Source organism: Trachemys scripta, chromosome 13 (assembly GCF_013100865.1).
Source record: "Trachemys scripta elegans isolate TJP31775 chromosome 13, CAS_Tse_1.0, whole genome shotgun sequence".
Lineage (NCBI taxonomy): Eukaryota > Metazoa > Chordata > Testudines > Emydidae > Trachemys > Trachemys scripta.
Window position 1 is genome coordinate 8926981 of NC_048310.1, and position 25195 is coordinate 8952175.

The 25195-nt window shown below is 43.1% G+C and overlaps 1 protein-coding gene across 1 annotated transcript in view; it reads left to right on the forward strand.

Moving 5' to 3' along the window:
• The first annotated feature begins 22221 nt into the window (after window positions 1–22221).
• Window positions 22222–25195, forward strand: part of LOC117886747 (V-type proton ATPase 21 kDa proteolipid subunit-like) — a 36451-nt gene continuing 33477 nt past the window's right edge. The window contains exon 1 of the mRNA XM_034788791.1: window positions 22222–22682. Coding sequence (XP_034644682.1) covers window positions 22229–22682 — 454 coding nt within the window. The 5' untranslated portion in view covers window positions 22222–22228. The remainder of the gene's footprint in view (window positions 22683–25195) is intronic.

Here is a 25195-nt window from a genome sequence, read left to right on the forward strand (position 1 = left end):
ATCCAACAGCCCCCAGCCTCCGCTGGTCTCCCTCTCCCTAAGGCAAGTCAAAAAGGAAATGCAGTTCTTTTGCAGAATCAGAAATGAACCATCAGGAAGTTGGCAAAATCGCTAACTAAACAATCAATCGAGGAAATACAACAATTTCACAAAGATCGTGCATTTAGATATTTTTTGGGGCGGCGGGGGAGGGAGACATCGGAGGTTGCAGGACTTTCTTCTCTCTGGCGGCTGGCCTAAGGTCGTAATATGAAACAAAACGTTTTACAAACGTGCAGAAGTGTTCACACAGCTCGTAGGAGCCTACAACTTAACTCGCTTTGCTAAACACAACAGCGATTCGGCTTGGTTCGGTCCAAACCTGCAAACTACGTGTTCACTTGACCACAAAATCTTCCTCGTTTGTTACTAAAACGTTTCTCGATCGATATTTTAAGAGGTAAACTCATCTCCACCGGAATGGCGATACAGAATGCTAAAGTCCTTGATTAGCGTGTGTTTATAAATGGTTTTCTTCCAAGTGTGGTGTCCCATAATCGGTTGTAAATTTCATTGTGTCTGTCGGGGAGGGCAGAGTAAAAGAATGAGAGCGATAAAACATAAAGTCTAATGTTCATGTGGTCCCTGAGACCGAAGTAAATCCAGAGCAATTCCACCGTTTTTAGGAGTTGCTCTGGATTTACTCCAGCAGAAGTGATAGAAGAATTTGGCCTTAGGTTATAAAAAGCAACTGACTTTACAGCTTCTGCCTGGAGTTCAAGTGAAGAATTTGTGCATTACCAACTGGGAGAACACGCCTAGAATGAATGCGCTGGGTCACCAAAGACAAATTGTTGTTTGTTGATTTTTAATTTACAAACACACACAAAGAAAGCAAAAGTGCAGTGACACATGGGAGCTGGCCTGGGTCGAAACAAGCCCAGATTGTCAACTGCTTTGTAAAGAAAAAATACCGAGATCAAAAGAATTCCCCTTCCCCCCCGCCCCAACCCAGTTAAAACGTAGCTTCTAACACGTGCAATGAGTGAAACTCCATTCCAAGGGGCTATTTTTCATTCACGGTGAGCTGGAGTAAACAAGATGGAGAATGAAACAGAGTTTCTGCGGTTGTTCCATTAAAAGATGCATTTCAATTCACACAACTCCTGACTGAAGCAGTGACGACTTGCCTGATCTTTCTACAGGTTCCTCACAAAGATGTCCCCCTCCCTTTTTTTAATTTTTGTTCCTGTTTCAGACTCATATTTCGAACTGCTGATGCCTTTTTATGATTGAAAATAAAAGCATTAGCTACATGGACAGTGCTAATAATTCCACAGCCAAGAAGTTTCTATTCACGATGCACTCTATGCATCCGAAGAAGTGAGGTTTTTACTCACGAAAGCTTATGCCCAAATAAATCTGTTAGTCTTTAAGGTGCCACCAGACTCCTTGTTGTTTTTGTAGATACAGACTAACACGGCTACCCCCTGATACTATCCACGACTGGAAAGCGTGACGCATATGCAGAGTGGAATCTATTCATTTTTCTAGGGGACTTTTGCTAATCAAAAAAAAAAAATGTTCGTATTGTGCAAAATAACGAAATACCTAACAGGAGGCTTTAAAGATGATGTTTGCTTTACGGATAGATAAATACATCGATGCTTAAATACGATGGATCAGACAATATGCCCTCAAACCCCCTCTTTCTATTGGGAACCTCAAAGCGAATGTTTTGGAAAGCTGAGAGGTATTGATAAATGACACTCAAATGCAACCAAGCTGTATTTCAGCACAGACCTTTGAAAATAGAGGGTTAACTGTCCCTCTCTCTCTGACTTCCTAACATTCAAGCAGTTACTCGATGCAGCCTGACAATACCACCCTAGTTCTTCTGTGCAATCTTGCTATGCACTGCCTAGGCTAACACGAGCTGCAAAACAGCAGCGTGACAGTGTGCAACGCACTCTGTCCACTGGTCTGCTCGCCTGCAGATAAGCAAGGACTATGTGACCCTGAGAGCTTACGGCTAAAAGCAACACAACTTGATACATATAATAAAGAATGTTCGTTTGCAAGTTGGCTGAGTTCCACCCACCCCATGGATGAGCTGGCTCTATAAACAGTGAATAGAAGATTAACACTGCTGTTATAACCTCATATAGCGATCTGTGCCTTAGGAAAGCTTTTACTGCCGGTGATCAATGGGTCTCATAACAGACCTTTTGTTTTAAAGGTGACAACAGATCCGAATGGAACGTTCTGCCATTCCCAGTCTACATTAGATCCCTCTTGACCTCAAAAGCCTCCCAGCCTTTCTACAGCGTAAGGGAGGGACGGGAGCGTTCACCATTAATATGCTTCCTCTATGTGGGAGTTCACAAGTCCGATTTTGGGGGCCACAGATCAGAAGAAATCATTCCCAAACTCGGGCGAACTTTGTAGGATGAGCTCTTTAATCTGGCAGCTGTGTAGCGCCCCTAACACATGGCAGAGCTAGCTGACGATAAGGTTTGATAGCAGACACTGGGATATTTAAACAATAGCTTCTTATTGAAAGTGTTATGTCTCGGGGGGGAGGGGGAAACCCCAACCAAAACCAGCGGTGCCAATTGGAAATGCAAAGTAATTTACTATAGAAATCGAGTGCAAAGGGGTTGCCGTTAAACTATCTTAACTGAGCTCTGTTCAAGCAATTATTTCTGGAAGGGGGGAAAAAACTCTGAGAACGGCTGATTCATTTGTCTGAGAATAAAACTCTCGTCTGCCATCCTCTACCCGGGACTTAATGTTGCTCCCCTTGAAGTCAAAGGGCGCTTTGCAATTGGCATGAAATGGAGCAGGGTCTGGTCCCTTGTAGTGCGTCTCAAACTATTTATATTACAAAATGTGGTGGGCTGGTTGGTGGTGGTTGTTGTTGTTGTTTTCCGATTAACCAGAATAAGCCCAACCTGTGAGATCAGTGAAGAGCTGATCAGATCAAAAATATTTGGAAGGGGAGAATGCCCACAGGGACTGGGTATATTCTATATACATCCAGGGCAAATTCTCTTCATATACCAGTCAGACCTACCACAGACTACAGCCATTCTTCACTGTCACCTTTCTTGCACCACAGCGAACCTGAAACTCCACAAAGAAATATTTATTTAGCCAAAAATACACTGGAATAAAAACAACCCAAAAAAGCAGGGTTTTTTTTTTCAAACAAGATCTTTAAATAGCAGAATATTTCCTCAGTTAAGGATTTTTATTCCCAGGTCATATTACCCCCTTGATCTCCATTCGGTACATTCCTCCTTTAATGTATGATATGCTTATTCCTGAACTGTTCCCACAACCCTTTCAGAGGAATGCCCGAAAATGCTGGCGTTAACACATTTTTATTTTATTTTATATGATTTTATTGTATTCTATTACAGCACCTCCGAGAGAGAAAGAGATGGTGGTGCTTTAAGCGCCATGTAAAATCCGCAGTAAATGCAATTGTAAATTACAACAGATCTGGTCGGAGGACCCGGCAAACCAACAGACAAAACAAATTGTAGCCAAAGTGGGGTGTACCTTTCTGAGACACTACACACCGCTGCTACGGACACTTCGGAGACCTCTGAAGTCCCGTCATTAGCCATTTGACATCCGAGCTCACGGTACCCCGGAGGCACCCAAAAGTTGGAAAAGCTGGTTTTATTAACCTAATAAAATGAGCACACACACAAACTTATAAGAAACAAATCAAGAAGCAAAGGCAAGAAACTGCACTGAGTTAATAACGCCTGGAGAGTTTTAAATGCTGGATATAAGGGGCTCATTATATATTTGTCCGAGTAGGATTTTTTCTATCCTTCAATTTGATAGTAAACTAGCTTTAAAAAGAATTAAATCATTCAATTACCATTGTAACTAACACGCACCCTACAATCCCATCTGTGTTATATTCTTTTCCTCTTTCATTCTTGCCACTTGAACTATATAATAACTCAGTCATCTTTCTGAACAAAGGGGACATATTACAACGGGAATGGATTTTCTGTGTGCTTTAGCAGAATGGTTCATATATAACATGATGTTCCCAGTCAAAAATTAATGATCCTAATGACTTGTATGATAGGAAAGGGCACATTTAAAGGGTAGCAATTATATTCCCGTAGGCTTGGTTTCATTTATTTAATAAGTATGTGTATCACTTGTACAGGGCATTTATTAAACGACTTTACTCAACGAAGTCGGTAGAGAGGGAGCAGACTCAATTAGTTTATGTTTATAGCGCGTGATTAATACATTTCTGGCTTGCAAATAAAAATTTCCTTTCCCTTGTTTTTGTTGCTACTGTCTAAATGGGAAAGTAAAAGAAAAAAGTGTTCTGCCTATCAGATCGTGCATATTAAAGACAACAATGCCTTGCTGAGATGCAAAAGTAAAAGAAACCCCCAAATTCTGCATTTATTTCAATAGGAAAAGTGGCAACAGCACTTAGAAGAATTTGCCTAACTGAAATATTTCGTTCAAATTTATTTGGAAGTTAAAATACTTCCTCTTCCCATCAATAATTGCTTGTAGGTAAGTCAGTGATTTGCAGTAATTCAATAGTAAGATTGACATGACATGAACAAAATGTCAATATTTGTGAATATGCAATTGAGCACAATTGTATCCTAATTCCTTAGAGTAACAGGTTGTTGTATTTTACTTCTGATGGTATTAATACTGCTTCCTATCGGCTGTGCATAGGGTGCTGATGTTTATTTTGCCCCTCTTCATTCTATTTATTTTGTACATTACACGGTTGTGCTGTTCTTTCCACATGCTTCCATAAATGGATATTTAGGGTGTTTTTTCTGCCTGCTTTCCATACTTAAAAATAAAATAAAATAATAAAGAGTTGAACAAAACATTGTGACTCAGTAAATTATTTTAGTGATTAGATACATTTCTAGGCTTTCCTGGAGGAAGATTTAGAGAGAAGAAAAAAAAAATACATTCTTTCCTCTTGTCCTCTCATCTTCTCTAAATATACCCCCACCACTCCTTTAAGGAGGCATTAGCCCTGCATTGGTATCGTGGAGCTCAGAAGAAAATTACTTCAGGATATTTTTTTTCCTAGCTGTGATTTTATGCTTTTGTTTCTGCAACACAAAGAAAGTTATTTAAGGAGGATTATTTTTATCCATATCAGTTTTCTTCTTGTGATTAGTCACATCATGGGTTTAAAAAGAGTGAGGGTCAGCTCTCCATCCTAAATGTGGATAAACCTTAGTTACAGCCTAATGGCTCCTTGTCAACCTGCATTATGCATTTAATTCCTATCACACACTTTGAGACCATAAAAAGTGCTTCAGTCTGCCACTAGTTTAAATTGATGTGGCAAAGCCCCTTCTACTATCAGCTCGCTGCTAACTGCTGAAGTACTTGTTTATAACAAGAGACCCTGTCTTACACTAAAACCAACATATTGGTGTCTTCTCAGGCCTGGCTTGCTCCCTAGTTAGAGATAATCATGATTGTGCTGAGCATAATGGGGTGCAATAAACTCAGTAGCAATTGTTAAATAAGTGTGTGGACTGTAACGCTAAGTGTCATATCCTTTAGATAAGGGCTTATCTATACCCACAGTTGCCTTAGTGGCATATAACAAGACCAAAGATATTGGGCTGCTATAGGAAAAGAGTTCCCTAATACCTTTCAGATGTTAGAGATCTTAATTCAATCATTCTGAAGCTGCCAGGAGAAGTCAATTTCTCATTTACAGGGCTAAACGAGAATGATGCTAACCAAAGGTTAACTTGGATTTGATGGTTGTTTATAGGAAAAATGAAGCATTGTTTTAATTAAAGTGCTTTTTCTGTGTATGATCGACGGTGAAACTGAACACTTGACAAACCAATGTAACTGATTGTAAAATAGGAGAGTCTAGTTCATATCCTGGGATCAACATGGCTACAACAACACTGTAAATTTTAAAACATCAGGCTGCGGAAGAAGTAAAGATTTATATTTATTCCATAAAAATGCTTGTCAGAAAGGAGGGCCAATCAAATTTAAGGGCCCAATCCTGCACATTCTTGCTCATGCTGGACCATGCTAATGGCCCAACCCTGCCCTCACTGAAGTTGGTAGCAACTCTGCCGGTGATTTCAGTGCCATCAGGTGTGGACCTTTCCCATTGATTTCAGTGTTTGGAGTGGGAAAGCCTAGCAAAAGGATGAAAACAAACAAACAGCCGCAGGGGAATAATTCTGGATTACTCTCTGAGCACAGAGGTTCTTCTTTTAAGCAGCTGATAAAGGTTTCAATCAGTTAGGTTACATTAGAAATATACTCACCTTGCATCTGAAGAAGTGAGGTTTTTACCCACGAAAGCTTATGCCCAAATAAATCTGTTAGTCTTTAAGGTGCCACCAGACTCCTTGTTGTTTTTATACTCACCTTGGTAAAGCTAACCACTAAGCAGGGCTTGTAGTACTTTTGCAGACGTACATTGTTTTGCTTTGAAAACTTTGTATTCACACAGTGTCATATGGCATCAGAGCATTCTTACTTTTTCTAAGAGTTAAAGATGTTGGCCCTGACTCTGCTCCCAGCAAAGGCAAAGCTGGGAGCTGGATTTTGTAGGAATTAAGGGCATTTGGTACATCAGTCTAGCTGTTATATACAATATAGACCACGTGGATATCTAAGGGCCTAAAAACTGGAGCTTCCATTAAAGACTGGAGTGGCAAAACAACGGAAGTTCTGAAGTGTAATTAAAATTTTGGTATATTATAAGATAGCACTTTTCCTCTACGGTTCTCAAAGTGCTTCATAAAGGATACCTGTGTCATTATCCCTTTTGTACAATTGGGGAACCTGAGGCACAAGGTGAGGAAAATGACTTGCTCAACGTCATGCAACAGGCCAGTGTCAGAGTCAGAAACAGAACACAGGTCTGCCGAGGCCCAGTTCAGTGCTCTGGCCACTAGGCACCACTGCCTGCACAGAGATCGAGCCTACTCAAGTTTGTACCGGAATCAGTGAAAGTTTTGCCATTGCCTTCAATGGGAACAGTATGGGGTGTCTGATTGATCCCTTGATCATTGTCTACTCAAAATATCCCTTCTTTAAAGTAATTTTACAAAACAAAGAAATTGTGCAGGGTGCTGGCATCCCACCTGGCTATTAAAAAAGGGTGCCTCTAAACTTGGTGTGATATAATTCAGTAAAATCCAGAAGAATGCAAGAAAATCAATCACCATAATGACCTATTCTAACTAGAGTTAGCTGAGATCTGAGCATTTTTCTTCTCCTGACTGTTACAGATTCAGTTTAGCTTTTTACGGTCCGGACCTCATTGTCCTGTCTGTAAAGCAGCTATGATACATAACAAATTATAACGAAACCAGTAGCAGAGGGCGTGAGAGCTGCAGACTCTGCATTACCCATGTAGGAGACTGTTCTCAGCTTCACATTTTCCTGTGCTTGATTTGAACAAAATTCAGGGATGAGAAATTTCAAATCTTTCATTTCCCCTGCCCCAAAATAAAAATAATAATAATTAATAATCACAATATGAAGAATTCACAGTAGGACATAAAAAGAAGTGATTCCTCATGCTAAGGGTGACTCAATATTTTTTCTACTAGCAGCATGAGAACAAGGAGTACAGCTTAGTTTCCTACCCCAAACCTACCAATAGGATAATCCAGTACCACTGGAAGGTAATGTCAGTTTTGCCATTAATTTCAGTGGAATAGGCTCTAACCCCCAATTTCAGGACTCTAACAAAAAAACAGCCTCATTTCATCCCAGTGCCTCTTAGCTGATTGAGGGCCGTTCTTTGCAATCCTTCCTCGCTTCAATGGGACTACCTGTATGAGTTAAGCTTGATGGATCAGGATATAAAGGCCCCACCCTATGTAGTGCTGAAAACCTGCAGCATTGTAGTTAATCACCTAATATAATTATTTAATTGTGTTATTTATTGTTGTGCTTAATTCATATGTAATCAGTGTGTGGGGAATAGATTGAAGTTGTAGGTAGAAGTGTGAGAATATGTAAAATAATATTATAGGGGTATAGGATTGATGAGCCTATATTATTGGTGAGACCATGTTAGGTATATAGAATCATAGAATCATAGAATATCAGAGTTGGAAGGGACCTCAAGAGGTCATCTAGTCCAACCCCCTGCTCAAAGCAGGACCAATTCCCAGCTAAATCATCCCAGCCAGGGCTTTGTCAAGCCGGGCCTTAAAAACCTCCAAGGAAGGAGACTCCACCACCTCCCTAGGTAACGCATTCCAGTGTTTCACCACCCTCCTAGTGAAATAGTTTTTCCTGATATCCAACCTGGACCTCCCCCACTGCAACTTGAGACCATTGCTCCTTGTTCTGTCATCTGCCACCACTGAGAACAGCCGAGCTCCATCCTCTTTGGAACCCCCCTTCAGGTAGTTGAAGGCTGCTATCAAATCCCCCCTCATTCTTCTCTTCTGGAGACTAAACAATCCCAGTTCTCTCAGCCTCTCCTCATAAGTCATGTGCTCCAGACCCCTAATCATTTTTGTTGCCCTCCGCTGGACTCTTTCCAATTTTTCCACATCCTTCTTGTAGTGTGGGGCCCAAAACTGGACACAGTATTCCAGATGAGGCCTCACCAATGTCGAATAAAGGGGAACGATCACGTTCCTCGATCTGCTGGCAATGCCCCTACTTATACAGCCCAAAATGCCGTTAGCCTTCTTGGCAACAAGAGCACACTGTTGACTCATATCCAGCTTCTCATCCACTGTGACCCCTAGGTCCTTTTCAGCAGAACTGCTACCTAGCCATTCGGTCCCTAGTCTGTAGCAGTGCATGGGATTCTTCCGTCCTAAGTGCAGGACTCTGCACTTGTCCTTGTTGAACCTCATCAGGTTTTTTTCTGCCCAATCCTCTAATTTGTCTAGGTCCCTCTGTATCCGATCCCTACCCTCTAGTGTATCTACCACGCCTCCTAGTTTAGTGTCATCTGCAAACTTGCTGAGAGTGCAGTCCACACCATCCTCCAGATCATTAATAAAGATATTAAACAAAACCGGCCCCAGGACCGACCCTTGGGGCACTCCACTTGAAACCGGCTGCCAACTAGACATGGAGCCATTGATCACTACCCGTTGAGCCCGACGATCTAGCCAGCTTTCTATCCACCTTACAGTCCATTCATCCAGCCCATACTTCTTTAACTTGGTGGCTAGAATACTGTGGGAAACCGTATCAAAAGCTTTGCTAAAGTCAAGAAATAACAAATCCACTGCTTTCCCCTCATCCACAGAGCCAGTTATCTCATCATAGAAGGCAATTAGGTTAGTCAGGCACGACTTCCCCTTCGTGAATCCATGCTGACTGTTCCTGATCACTTTCCTCTCCTCTAAATGTTTCATAATTGATTCCTTGAGGACCTGCTCCATGATTTTTCCAGGGACTGAGGTGAGGCTGACTGGCCTGTAGTTCCCCGGATCCTCCTTCTTCCCTTTTTTAAAGATGGGCACTACATTAGCCTTTTTCCAGTCATCTGGGACCTCCCCCGATCGCCATGAGTTTTCAAAAATAATGGCTAATGGCTCTGCAATCTCACCTGCCAACTCTTTTAGCACCCTCGGATGTAGCGCATCCGGCCCCATGGACTTGTGCACGTCCAGTTTTTCTAAATAGTCCTGAACCACTTCTTTCTCCACAGAGGGTTGGTCACCTTCTCTCCATGCTGTACTGCCCAGTGCAGCAATCTGGGAGCTGACCTTGTGCGTGAAGACAGAGGCAAAAAAATCATTGAGTACATTAGCTTTTTCCACATCCTCTATATATATAAGTAAGGTAAGCCTGTAAAGTAAGGCCTCCAGGCCAGTGGCCTGTCAAATTCCAGCTTAGCTTTTTCAGGCCTTAGGCCTGAAAAAAGATGACATCACTTTTTGACCCGGGGTAAGCCTGTACCTGTAAAATTGCAAGATTATAGTAAAAGATGTGTTGATGGGTGATGTTCAGGAAAGTGTGCCACGTGTACCTCAAGATGCCCGATTGTAACATCACAGGAAATTCTGCAATGACTGCAAGTTACCATGGAGATTTATTACATAAATGGTAATGAAAATGAGGGGAACTAAGAGGGTAGCCTATGAAAAGAATTTATGGGGTATGGAATTCCAGATAAAGTAAAAAGGGATTGGAACCCTCATGCATATGCATAAGCGTTATGGTGGTGAGTGTAATACAGAATAAAAGGTGAATCCCAGCATGAATAAGGAGGAAGAATCCATCAGGAGACCCTCCACAGATGACCCACCTCTTGCGAAATCCATCCACTTCTATGGTACCCTTGAGTATGAAAACATTGATGCTGGACATCTTATAGTATTGTTTCATCTTCATTTATGTATCTATTAGTGTGGCACTGATTATCTGTCTAGTCAGGTTTTTAATAAAGGGAAGATTGCTAACTTATGAATGTTGTTGTGGTCACTGCTATTGTTCCTCATGCGCTCCTACAGTCTCCAGACCTAATGATATTTCTAATAGTGGTTCTTGCCTTGCTAATTCTGAAGCTCTTAGGGAGTGTGAACCTTTGACACAGGTTACTCTGTTTTAAAATACCATTAGGAATATCAACCCCGCGATATATACAGTGTTCTTTGACTGCATGCAAACTGAGGGTGCTCAGTACATGGCAGGACGAGGCTGTATGGCCCAAATCCTCATCAAATGTATGTAGGCTTCTAACTTCCATTGATTTAATGGAAATGACTTGAAATCAATGGAAACTGGGAACTTAAATGCCTATGAGGATCTGGGCCTAAATGCCTAGCTCATCAAAGTCTGTTTTAGCCCAGCATTCCATGGGGTCCCGTCTGTTATCTCTGTGTTTACCTAACACTCTCATTGCATCAAACCAAAATGATTAACTGCAAAGATTTAAAAGTCATGGGTTTTCCTGCCTAAAATGTTATTCCCCAGGGCCTCTGACAGCTTCCCATAAACAACATCCCCATGCTGCACCCCTTCTGCATTTGGTCCTGGCAAAGGTGTTAAAAAACAAATGGATAGCCTACTAAGTAGTTTATTGCAGTCACTGGTTTGCAACATACAATGACCCAGAACACCCCCTGCTTCTTAACCACATTGGGCTGCATTAACTCTCTGCCTGCCATGAGAGCTCCATCTATTTCATATATTGCTTTGTTAGAAAATGGAAAAGAAAAACACCGAAGCAAGCCATAAATTTTTGTGCCACTCAATATTTCAAACTGTAATTGCTGACTTGTGGAGTGTGTTGGAAGCCAGCAATAATTCGAAAGGCCCCAGATGATTTTATAATATCTTTTGCTTAGGCTTTCTAAGAAAGGAGTTCAAAATCAAATCACGCCCTCCCCCCCCCATCAGGTCTTCATAGTTGTGTTTTTGAAACACTAGAGAGCTTGCAGAATGGGCAAATGGCAAGGGGGAAAAACTAGCAAGGAGAAGAGATGAAAACAGGGAGAGACAAAGGGAAGGAATGTTATTTGCCCTTAAATAGCACCTTTTTCCCAATGAGCTCACAACAAGATGAATTAAACACTAATTAACACCCAGGAGGTAGGGAGTATAATAAACTTGTTGACTCATTACTGGATAAACTGCCACACCTCCTCCTCCTAAATGAGTTGTAGTGAAAAGATTGGGTTATGGCCATTTAAGGAAAGGCAGTGAGACAGCTTGCCACCCAGTTAATAGTGGCAAACACTTTTGTCCACCTGCTAAGGAATATATGGCTAGTAGATGTATTCAGAATATAATGCAGGCTGCCTCCAGCTGCCGTGCACTTCTCTAAAAGCACCACCCTCTAGAGGAGATAGTGGGTGTTTCTTCTTTACTTGAAACTGCAGGGAGATTTATGAATAATTGCACGCAATTTAAATCCTCAAAGCATAATATTGAAACATCGGGAATGAAGCAGCAACTGAACACAACCTGTTTTGTTTTTAAACAATCATAATGTAAAAAACGCAACAGAGACCCTTGTATCTTCATCACCCAATGAATTGGTCTAGGAAAAAAACAATGCATATGGATTCCCCTCTGACACCAGCTTCTTTTTGTGTGTCTGCAAGGAAAGATTTTGGTATGTCTGAGGCATTTTCCAACCATGTAGATTCACAAACAATTCCAACTAGAAAACAAAGTACCGAGGGAAGGTTAACGTGTGCTCAATACTATCATAATTCTTCCCAGATCTTATTAAAACCAATCCCTTCCTGCTAATTTCTTAATATTCATAACCCTTGGTGGGTGGGGAGTAGGGGAATGGGACATAAAATGACGACATTAAATCACATAAACTTCCTGTTGCACCTTTTGGTTCCCAGATTAATAAAACCCTTCAAACTATGCAAGTTTTCAAACTCTGGTGGCTCGGTACTTCAAGGGTGTGAAATTTAAACAATAAATAAAAACCTGGAACAGCTTCCAGTTGGCTCTTTAGAGGCTTACAGCTAGTCATCCTTTTTAATTGGCCCCTATTAAATTAGGAGCATGCAGGGTTATGAAAATTATGCCCAGACTTAAAGTGGTGATGGTATCCAACTACCTGGTAAGATTAAATTATAATTTAAGATTTACAAGCAACCATTTATTTATTTAATATCTAGAACTGTTTGGATTTTATTTTATTAACACAAGTTGTATCTATGTCAAGTGGGAGAGGGAGAACACTTCACAATTGTCATCTTTAGAGTGTCTAGATCAGGGATCGGCAATGTTTGGCACGTGGCTCGCCAGGGTAAGCACCCTAGCGGGCCGGGCCAGTTTATTTAACTGCTGACGTGGCAGGTTTGGCCGATCGTGGCCCCCCTGGCTGCGGTTCGCCGTCCCGGGCCAATGGGGGCAGCGGGAAGCCGTGGCCAGCACATCCCTCGCCCACGCCGCTTCCCGCTGCCCCCATTGGCCTGAGATGGCGAACCGTGGCCAGTGGGGGGCCGCGATCGGCCGAACCTGCCGCGTCAGCAGGTAAATAAACTGGCCCGGTCCGCTAGGGTGCTTACCCTGGCGAGCTGCGTGCCAAACGTTGCCAATCCCTGGTCTAGATGAAACAAATGTATTGATAGTCAAATAAAAGTCTTAAAAAGCAGCAGCAGCTTAGTCATTGATTTCCACACGTGCATAGAGCACCAAATTTCACTAACTACTGTATATACCCAGAATAGTAGCGATAATTCAGTTCCATGGCAGTGCAATGATGGAAAGCAAATGGATGTCTTTCCAAGAGGATCTTGCTGTCCCGCAGCTCTAGGTCAATTAGAGATGGGTTTGCGACAGAAGATTCAGATCAAGACTTGAATATGAATTTGTCCAGAGTTTGGAGGTGCTCAGATCGGGCTGGGTGATTCAGGACCTGCTGATAAACAAGTAATTTGTCTCTCAGCCACACATGGTATTTGTAATACTCTGTCCATGGTACCTGCCTTGTATGTGGAGGACATGTTCCCCAGGACTGACAACATTTGTTTACTCCACATGCACATGGCCTTCATTTTACCCCCGGGCCCACGTGATGGACCAAATTCCAGTTTTATTGCAATTGTGTTGTTGGAGTCCTGCCGAGAGCCAGCTCAGGCTAGTCCATATGGAACAGCAGCCAATACCCAATAGCCCAGTCCCCTCCATCACATTCTCTTTAACCTGTTGGGCTGGTGAAGAAAGGAGGCAAGACTTAAGCAGCCCACCCTCCTTCCCGAGCCTCCCTACCAGGCCCTGGCTGAAGTTACCTAGCAGCTAAAACCTAAGGGACCCTCTCAAAATGCTTAGCTAGCCCAAGATTGGAAGTTGCAGTATGGAAGTGGCAGCAGCGTGACAAAGCGGGACTCACCACCGTGGCACCTCCTGGTGGCCGTCCTGGGAATTAGCTCTCGGCCCTTCCAGTCCGCATTCAGCTAGTGGTGTCAAGCCTGCCGTCACTGCTGTCTCCGCTCTTTGGACCTGCGTCGCTCCCCAGACCACAGTGTCCTCTTCTGGGCACAGTCCTCCAGCTGTGATTCCTTAGTCCCGCCACTTGCCTCAGCAGCCAACTGCATTCCAAGGTCCAGCCCCTCACCTCAGGGGCAAACTGCAGTCTGGATACTAGCCACTCTCCTAACCCTCACACTCTGCTGCCCCTGCCCAATACTGCTCTATCTATGGCACTTCTTCAGGCAGCCAGTCCTCCTCCCTTGCCTTCCAGGGAGAGACTCCCTTCTGCTCTGCTGAGCAGCCCTTTATATATGGCCCTTGCTGGCCCTGATTGGCTGCTCCAGCAAGCCTTCCCCCTATTGGTGGGCTCAATAAATCCTTGCCTGATTAGTGGGTTCTGCGCAGCCTCTCTCGTGCTGCTTTTAACCCCTTCTTCTCCCTGTGTGGAGCAGCTGCCACACCACAAGCAGTGAGTTTGTGAAAGTGTCCCATTTAAGTTAGGATTCTGGTTCTCTGTTTAAGACTGTTTAAGACTTTAAAATGAATAAAAGATGACATCTAAATAGTGACTTAAGAATGGTATGGAAGGATGTAAAACAAGCTTTGGAAACAGGGTATTATTGCTCAAGGTACCATGCATGCCCTAAGATCAGCACACTTTTATGGTGACCTTTCAAGGAGGGTTGTGGCCTCCTTTGTGACTTCCACTCTAGATAATATAGGTCTTACCTATTGACACCAGGATGATCCAAAAGCATAGAAGATTCCCATTAGGTCAAGGCCATCTTTGACCAAAAAAAAAAAAAAAAAAAAGGAATGAGATTGGGAACACGTGTTTGAAAGAGGTGTCCCAGCATGCTTTCTGCTCGCTGTGAGGTCGCAGAACTTCAAAGGCAGCAGACAGAAGGCACACCTCTTGAGGAAACGTAATCCCAGAACTACAGGGAGATGTTGGCAATACGTAATACAGATTTGCACTTGGGCTAGTGAACTGCATTATACTTATTCCAAATTTCATGTAGATTTACAGAAATGTTCCCCAAAGTTAGAGCCCCATTCAGCTACTCTCACCACAGGTTTGAAAGGATTTGATTTTTAACAGTAAATGTCGGTAAATGTTGATTTCACCTCACCCACACACACAAACAGACAACAAAATATTTCCACTGATAATCATCTAAATGTATAGACACGCACAGTGAGAAAAAATGCTGCTTGAGAATTTATTAGAGTTTGGGGGATTTAAGGATTTAAGGATATTTAGCTTATATATTTTGACATGTGATGGCGACAATTTGTGTTTAATGATTATAGAAGCTTTAACTTTTTCAGTCTTAACATCTACAGATATTAAATAATTATTGTTGACCCCCCTCCCCATAATTTCCCACAACTCTGAAAATTTAACCTGAGAAAATTTGAAAAAAAAAGCTTAAAAATAAACATCAATCATATCTGTCAACTTATTTTTAAAAAAAATCAAATTCTGCCAAGCCTACACACAATCCATTGTACTGCTGTAAACACTGAATGATGGTGAATTAGAGACACATTTTGCCTTGAAATGGGCTTTTTCTTCTGTGTTAAGTTAATTAGTGGTTTGCTAGTATGTTAACGATTCTGCTCATAGACCTCAGGCTGGTTCTTCTCTAATGAACACAAGCAGTCCTTTAGCAACAGGTAACCACTGATTTCTCAGGGACTATAACTTAAGTAACGAGCATTGAGTTACTGCATTTCCAGTCTGGCCAAGAAGCAAGAAAGTCACCCTCTCCATCCCCAAAGGAAAGGGAGGTTATTAGACTGATCTTTGGTCTAATTTAAAATCTGACAGCTGGGATTGTCTGAAACCTTCCTCATTTCTTCTTGATCAGCTCTCCCAAACCTGAAGGGACTTTTTGGATCATGATATGATGACTGACAATTTTGTTTCCATGGTAAAGTTCATCAAGAAAGAATTCACCTTTTGGAGGAAACTCCATTTTGATTAGGAAATGTACTTTATGCCAACGTTAAGTGCAGCTAGACGGGCTCTTGTCAGGAAGTGGGATAGGGCCAGGCTGAAAATCCAAGACTTCTTCCCTTTCCTGTTAGGATGTCCTTGCATTGACAGGTTATAAAGCTGAATCATGCTGGGAAAAAAAGCACAGAGATGGCTCAGAGTGACCCAGTGGCCTGGCTACTATTTTTCCACATGAGTTGGGAATAATTGCAAAGGTTGCAAATGACTGCAAAAGAAATTCAGCAAATTGCAAATAATGATAAATCCATTTGCAGTCAAGAGTTTAGAGATGATCCCTTGAAGCACATTTGGTTCTAATCAGGCCCCTGCACTGTAGAACATCCTGTTTGTCTACACTTATTATTACTGACAAATTATCCTCCTCTCAAATCTCAGGGAGCATTCACTTTATCCTCACATTAAACCTGATTGGAAACAGTAGGTTTAATTGGACGCAGCATGAGGCCCAGTCATAAACTGCACCAGTTCTTTTTTATTGTTAAATACACTAGATGTGTGAAAATAGTATATATTTAAGATACAGATGCCAACCTGCTGTTAGTAGTATTTGTTAAACAATGCACATAGGCACAGTATCTCATGTGCAACCTCTATGCATTCTTAGTGCACCTCTAACTGAAATGGCAGGAAAATTACATAGACAAAATTCTCCCTGAAGGTCCTGGTCCCCAGCTTTCCCTTTCTTCACAGTTTGTGTATCTAACATACATATACTCTGTATACAGATGCAATCTACAAGAACTTGTGGCTGATGGAAGCTGAATCAATCATGTGCCTTTCACTATGGAATTACAAGTGCCACGGTGAGTCACAAAGATCGGTCCTGAGATAATGAAACCTGGCCCAGATTTGTGAAAATTAGGATCTGGACTTTGAAACAGATCTAATGTTGGACAAAGAGTCAGTGCTGAGCACGGATCAATGAAAGGATGTACTCTTGCTGGTCTGTCTTACCTAGAAGATGGGCCTCCTAGGGTACATCTACACTACAGGGGGGAGTCGATTTAAGATACACAAATTCAGCTACGTGAATAGCGTAGCTGAATTCGACGTATCGCAGCCGACTTACCCCGCTGTGAGGACGGCGGCAAAATCGACTTCTGCGGCTTCCTGTCGACGGCGCTTACTCCCACCTCCGCTGGTGGAGTAAGAGCGTCGATTGGGGGATCGATTGTCGCGTCCCCACGGGACGCGATAAATCGATCCCCGAGAGGTCGATTTCTACCCGCCGATTCAGGCGGGTAGTGTAGACCTAGCCCTAGAGTTGCCTTGTGTTAAGATATCTAGAGTTTCCCCCATGGACTTAGCCCCCATGTCCAGACAGAGCTCACAGCAGTAAGGAAGACTGGAGGTAAGAAACATTAGGCTCATAGGAATATGCAAAAGAAAGGCATGCAGTCAAAGGGTGGAACTACTGCTGTTAGTTGGGTGTCCAGGAGCAGTGATGAATCCCACAGCACATGGAGACAGCACTCTGTCTTGACAACTGGGAGGACAGCACATTCAACGCAGCAGGGTGAGGTGATGTCTTTGACCAGTGCTTTGAAATGTTTTTCTCTTTCCACCGGCATCAACTCTCTTTTGCCTGCACTGAACTTCAGCCAGCTGCTTTTCATCCAGTGATACCTCCGAGACAGTGGAAAAGTTGGGTGATGGCTTAGTCTGCATTCAGTGAGAAGGGGAAGTAGAGCGAGGTGTCGTATTGATGGCCGCGAAGTCCACACCATGCCTCACACTCTTGTCTGCAGGCTGACCAAAGGCTTGATCTTTGTGGGAACCCTGGGGGCTCTCAGGCAAGAGGAGCAGCTGCCCATTACATCACAATGTTCTCAGATCTGTCCAAGAAGGTGGGAGCAAAGACAGGCTGCCAAAGCCTGCCACGTCTCTTTCGTGAGTCAGCAGCAGTTCATGATCCACACTGTCAAAAGCTGCTGGTAGATAATACAGAACTATTATCATTCAAATGTCCTGGGTGGTACAAAATTGTGGAACAGTCTGAACCCACTGGCTCTAAAGAAAGCTATTTAAATTTAAGCGACCTATAACTGTTTGTCAGAGGGTGGAGATGGATGGCAGGAGAGAGATCACTCGATCATTACCTGTTAGGTTCACTCCCTGTGGGGCACCTGGCATTGGCCACTGTCAGTAGACAGGATACTGGGCTGGATGGACCTTTGATCTGACCCAGTACGGCCGTTCTTATGTTTGTTACGATTCAAAGATGGGGAGAGGTGTGATTTGCTGAAATCAAGCATTCCATCACTGTGTGGTACTTTGTGGAAAAAGTAATATGATACCAGGGGATTTTATAGGGATAGTTACCGTTTTAAATTTAATTTAAATTGACTTTACATGTGCCATGACTGCCTAAGTTTTATTTTGTGCAGGAAGCAAAGTGGGAGTGCATGTTCTTCACTCCCGGTTTACAAGCCACTGCTTTGCTCAGGAAATACACCTCTCAAAGGTCCTCATTTAAGCCTGATTACAAGAATAAAAACTATACTGCAAAGGTGAATAATAAGCATGAGATGGAGACTTGTCAGAAACATTGCAAGAGCCCAGGCACAACCGCAGAATCTCTGCTATACTTTCTTTTTAAAAAAACCCACCCACCTCAAAATCCTTGCAACCATCAATGAAATGAGTAACATTAGTATCAGAGAAATATACAGTCCATTGACACAGAAACCTTAGCCTTCATTCCTGGGTATTAGCTGCGTGCTCAATGTGTTTGCATTTGATCGGGCACTGACTGTTTGGGGGATTTGTGAGGCTAATTCTTAAGATATCAAAGTTTAGGGCTTGATTTTAGACATGCTTGAAGGCCAGGGTGCTCAGCACTTCTGCAATTCAGGTCATCAACCTCTAGATGGCAGCCTCTAGAGACTGGATATGTTGTTTAAATATTATCCAAGAGGTTAAGTACTCCAGCACTTCTTGGAATCTCATCAGACCTTTTCCAGATGGATATTAAAGTCATTCAGTATGCATCTATACGCATTTTTTTCTTATAAAACTGCAACATGTAAGAGGGGCTCTCAAGTTTTGTTCGTCTTACTAGAGCAGTAAGCTGTATTGGCTTTTCTTCCTATTCTAGGGGAAAGGACACTTGGTACTGTTGGAAGGTGTCAAACTGACTTCAAGAGTTTTCTGCCTAGTCCTCTATGTATTTAGATGGCCCCAGCTCTGTAGTATCTAAGTGCCTCATTGCCTGTGAGATACAGAAGTACTATTATTCCCATTTTACAAGTAGGAAAATCAGGCTAAGTTGCTTGTCCAGGCACACAGGCAGTCTGTGGCAGAGCAAGGACTTAAACATGGGTCTGCAGCCATCCTAGGCTAGTGACCAAATAACTGGACCATCCTTCCTTCCCACAGACCAGGGCCAGGATGAGCAGTGTCAGATTCATCTGTTCCATGATGAGGGACCACAGCCCCATGGGAAATGGCCTAAGAAGACCCAACAACTTGCTTCCCATGGGGCATTAAGCGTTTTCTGACAGTAACAACTTTTATCTGCTACAGATCTGACCAGGATTTGAACTTGCAGCCCACACCCCATTACCAACCTCCTGAGCGATCAAGCCTTCTATATATAATTGACTCAGCAGCAGCCTTTGTCTCCTGAACAAGGTGATATTTGGGCATCTTTGCTGGTTTGATATTCACTAGGCCATATGCATATGAAATGGTTCCTTTTGGTATGTTGCTTTGGTAAGCTAAAGTAAATTAAAATATACATATAAGTAATCATTTATTTGCAAATATCTGAGTTTCTCTTTCTCTTTTTTTAAACAGTTTTCTGTGAACAAATATATTACTGAGTAGTGGCTGAGATATTCAAATGTCTTAAGGAGCTAGGCATCCAAATTTGACTGAAAGGCATCTATGACTTTTTTCATGAAATTATGTATCCCCTATGATATTTTGAAAGCAAACACACCAGAGTGGTTCAAATAGAGGTGGAACTTCTGACCTGATGTAGGTGGCCAGGACGCTTGTAAACCCCCCTTTGCAAACAGTTAACAGTAACAACACAGAAGGTTTTCATTTTTCTGTCTGGGGAATGCACTCAAAATTATTTCACAATGAGGTGATAAACAGGCGGGAACAAATATGGAGACTCAGTCTGTGTAAAACTTTAGTGCATCTAAAAAAAAAGATTCCATGAGTGAATCCTTTTCCCATGGTGTATTATTTTCCCCAGGCCAACTTTGGAACTGAGCTTTCTTTTTTCAACTGAGCAGCATAAATTAAGCCCAAGCATCAGCATACAGTGGAAAGATGGAGAAAGCTGACCATTCCCCTCAGGAGGTCAGCCACAAATTCCTTCTGTTGTCTGAGAAATGATGAGATACTCTTTGCAGACATAACTTAGATCAGTTAGCACCACAGAGAAACTTTTCAGCAGCTTAAACAAGGATTGAAATATATGTTTTTTTTAAATACTTTTAGACTACATGGACTCAATTTTTCTTTTAACATATTCTTCTACACAAAAAGCCAGTTGTGCGTGGTGCTGTTTCCTCTGGGCAATCTTACAAGAAATGTTCCCAGCTCACTTCATGCCACTACAAATATCTCTTTACCTCAGAGAAAAGGGCAAATCACTCAACTGCAGGTCCAAACAAATTCAACTGCTTGGAACTCTAACGGCGCTGGGTGACAAACTATGACAGGGAATGTATTTCACTCCACCTCCACCATACGTCTCACTTTCATTATTCAAGACTGAAATTCTTCCCTTCCAGATGGGCTGCCAGTCACAGAAGTTAGGCTGTTTGGCCAGCGTTTTGAAACAGCCACTACCTCCTGCTTGGTTTCAAGACAGAACTTAAAATATAATGGAAACTGTAGGTGCGAAGTGGCAAGGATTTAGGAACTCTTTTGTGTTGTGTTGCAAGATGGAATGAAAACAAGCTTTCAATTTCAAGTCAATGCTAAATAATGAGAAATCTTTTCAAACCTTCTGCAGAATGTTTCTTTGGGTTTTTACATTTACAGCAGCCCCATGTTTACTGACTTAACAGATGTAACCTGTTTTAGTAGGGATGAGTGAAATAGTTCAGTACCCAGGAACTTTCACCAAAAACTCACACCAAGCCTAAAATTAACCTTCTATTTTGCTTCTTAAAAATTAGCTTTTTTTTTTCTTCATAATTTCACAGTTTTTCTCTCATTTACTCTCTGGGTTCCATGCAGGAAATGAAAGTTCTTCTGGTAAAACTCCAATCCCATTTTGCTGAGTGTAGTGGTCCCTCGCTCTCCAGTGTGGAGGGAGGCCACTCTGCGTAGTAGTGGGGTGGCAGCCGCACCGGCAGGGCAGAGCCGTACGCAGTTTATGGTTTTCGGCCAGCCTGATAGAGGCAAACGCACAATAGTCTGGGGCTCCTGTCCCCACCCTCGGGCGGGACAGGGCCTGACACAGTCTTTAGCTCGCAGCCCCTAAGCAGGAGTTGACACCAATTAAGCGTTTGGGGCTCCAGCCCATGGGGTGGAGCCTGGCTGGTAGCAGGCTGTAGTCTAAGTCTCCAGGCCCAGGCAGCCAGCAAACTCACTGAGTCAATAAGATCTAGCCCTTTGGGAGTGGCAGAGCAGGGTGCAGGCTTTAGTCTGAGCTTGGGGGCTCAGGCAGCCAGCAAACATATACAGTCAATAAGCTCTAGCCCTTGGGGTGGGATAGAGCAGGGAGCAGGCTTAGCCTTGGCTGGTAAGCAAAGGCAGCCAGCAAACATACACAGTATCAGAGATGAGCACCCACACAGTCTAGGGGCTCCAGAGGGGTTGAGCACCCAATGGGCAGTCTAGGGTGCTGGTGTAACCCACACACTTCCTCTGAGAGAGAGAGAGAGAGAGAGAGATTGATTGCTCTACAGCCTTAGCTAACAGCCAGTTGGCTTTTCGCTCATGCGGTAGAGAGCTCCCGAGGTCCAGGTTCAATCCTGCCTGCTGACGACTGGGGTCTGTCAGCGTTACACTGGCAGGGGTGGTCAAGGCACACAGGCCTCCTGGCCTAAAGTGGGGAGTTGGCCACCCTGTGGTTGGAGTGGCAGGGGGATGTGCGCCTGCCAACAATATCACATCCCAGCCCAAGGCCCTAACAGTGGCAGTATGGTCTGCCACTGGGTCGGTGGGGATCCAGCCTCAACACGTCAACCTAGAAGTGATCAGCCCTATAGCCGGCTAGTTCTGGGCTACTTCCTACCTCCCTAGGGTTTGGTACTTCTGGCATCCACTGGCCCTCAGGCTCCTCTGGGTATACTGCCGACAGTAGTCCCAGCAACCTCCCCCTTCATGTGGTCCAACCTGGGCATCGGCCTGGCCATCTCGCTGTCCGTGGTGGGCGCAACCTGGGGGATCTACATCACTGGCTCCAGCATCATCAGCGGGGGATTGAAGGCCCCCAGGATTAAAACAAAGAACCTGGTCAGCATCATCTTCTGTGAGGCCGTGGCCATCTACGGGATCATCATGGTGATCGTCATCAGCAACATGGCTGAGCCTTTCAGCGGCACCACCCCAGAGACCATCGGCGCCAAGAACTACCACGCAGGTTTCTCCATGTTTGGGGCTGGTCTGACCATGGGCCTCTCCAACCTGTTCTGCGGGGTGTGCGTGGGCATTGTGGGCAGTGGGGCTATGCTGGCCGACGCCCAGAACGCCAGCCTCTTTGTCAAGGTCCTGATCGTGGAGGAGAGGGGGTTGCTGCCTGAGTGTTCCCGGTGTGTGTACAAATCAATTGACCAGTGTAAGTCAGTGTCACGTGAAATAAACATGGTTCCTGTCCCTGGGAAAAAAAAAAACTCCTTGTCTGAGTCTGTCTCCTCCAGGGGCAGGGTGTGGCCAAGCCAGGTTCAGCTCCCTGGTGCCGCAGCAGGGCAGAGGTGTCCATCTCCTCCGCTGGCTCCAGCCCAGCTGAGCTGCAGAGCCTTCCTTTTATATTTCCTGCCCCGCCCTGGTACTTCCGGCAATGAGGCGTGGTGGGTTTGGCTCCGCCCACGAAGGGGAGTGTAGTGGTCACTCGCTCTCCAGTCCGGAGAGAGGCCACTGTGCGTCAGTACACTGAGCTAGGAAGTATTGCTAACTGGTTTAAAGTTAAAATAAGATTCTGAATTTTTCCATGTTTATCACAGTCTAAACTGCAAATCTGCTGAAGATTCACCTTTGAAGGGTTGAACTACATGCCTGAAGTTTTTACAAGGTGAGGTAGAAAATACGACTTTCAATTACAGTCCCTAAATTAGGGTTAATTTGTAATGAAAGAGGTGCCGGGGCTCAAGCAATTTTAAAAATTTCATAACTGATTTGGCAAGCCCAGAGGTACTGCGGCTATGAACTGCCCAAGCCTAGAGGTGCCAGGGCTCAGTTCTGGCAAGCCCTGGCAGAAATTAATCACTGTCTCTAACCTAACCCTAATTTATATAAAAGCCTAGAGCAAGGGGTCCCCAATGAACCTGATTTTATGAAGAAGATCGTTAACCAAGCAAACAAAAGGCTTTTTTCCCTCATGTCTGTTTGGTCTGTAATCACAGTGGACTGCCAGTGCCACACACAACAACCCAGTTGCCTAACAGGATTAGTTTGTTTTTCACTCAGATTCACATATAATGGTTAGTTTAGTCAAATCTTTGTGCTTCCAGTAGTGTCATCCTGATGGACTAGTCAGTGACTGTAGCCACAGATGGAATGAGAGTGTGTTATCTGGTAGACCCTGGTACTAATGGAGAGATTTTGGTTGAGATTTTCAAAACAGTGGTTCTCAATCTTTTCTATACTGTGCCCCTATATTGGAACCATCCTCAAACCTCCTCCTATCTAGTCAGGACCTGATCAGCCATAACATCAGGGGCTCGTTCACCTGCACATCTACCAATGTGATATATGCCATCATGTGCCAGCAATGCCCCTCTGCCATGTACATTGGCCAAACCGGACAGTCTCTACGCAAAAGAATTAATGGACACAAATCTGACATCAGGAATCATAATACTCAAAAACCAGTGAGAGAACACTTTAACCTGTCTGGTCATTCAATGACAGACCTGCGGGTGGCTATTTTACAACAGAAAAGCTTCAAAAACAGACTCCAACGAGAAATTGCTGAACTCAAATTGATATGCAAATTAGACACAATCAATTTAGGTTTGAATAAAGACTGGGAATGGCTGAGCCATTACAAACATTGAATCTATCTCCCCATGTAAGTACTCTCACACTTCGTATCTACCTGTCTGTACTGGGCTATCTTGATTATCACTTCAAAAGTTTTTTTTCTCTTACTTAATTGGCCTCTCAGAGTTGGTAAGACAACTCCCACCTGTTCATGCTCTCTGTATGTGTGTGTATATATCTCCTCAATATATGTTCCATTCTATGCATCCAAAGAAGTGGGATGTAGCCCACGAAAGCTTATGCTCAAATAAATTTATTAGTCTCTAAGGTGCCACAAGTACTCCTGTTCCATTTAACAATATGGATTTAACAAAACTTCTCAGGATGAGCATATCAGGTCTGGGGGCTTGGACATAAATTTTCCATTAAAATTAATGGAAGATGTGTCTAAATTTTCCCATCCTGCAATGAAAATTTCAACCTTTTATGTTTATGAACATCATCCTTTGTATATGCTGTATCCCAAATTATTGGTTGTGATGCATTAGTTCATTCATAGGGCATGGTAGAGAAGTTCTCGTGGGTCCAGTGTCATGTTGCTCTGCAAAATTTGAGCAGTATTTCCCCTTCTAATGTTGGCACACGGGAGTTTTCAATTTTGCGTTTTCTCAGTTACTTACCAAAAACAAAGACAAAAATTCCACATACACACTGGATGATTTTTTATATTATTCACAGGTGGAATAATTTAATTGTATGTAAATCTGTGGTTAACTTTACTAGTTGGTAGATCTTTTGATAATGAAAGCATCAGCTGCAAACAACAACAAAAACCTTCCTTACAGTTCTGAGTTTTTCCTTCCTGTCTGATTATATTTGCTGCATATCACATCTACTGAGCCTACGACAGGAGGTATTGAAATGCAAAACAAAGTGCCATGTATGTCAGAAAAGAGGCAGCTCAGTTCCATTAGATTACTAGGTGCTATGGTATTACAAATAATAATAAGGTTAGTACCTGTTACAAATAGAAGGTCTGATGGGTCATAGCAATTCTGTCCCAAAATATCCCCCATTGGCCATCCGAGTCAATGGTGTTATGTTTCACAGCATGCAAACAGAGAAGTTAGACAAAAACACTCTTGCTGG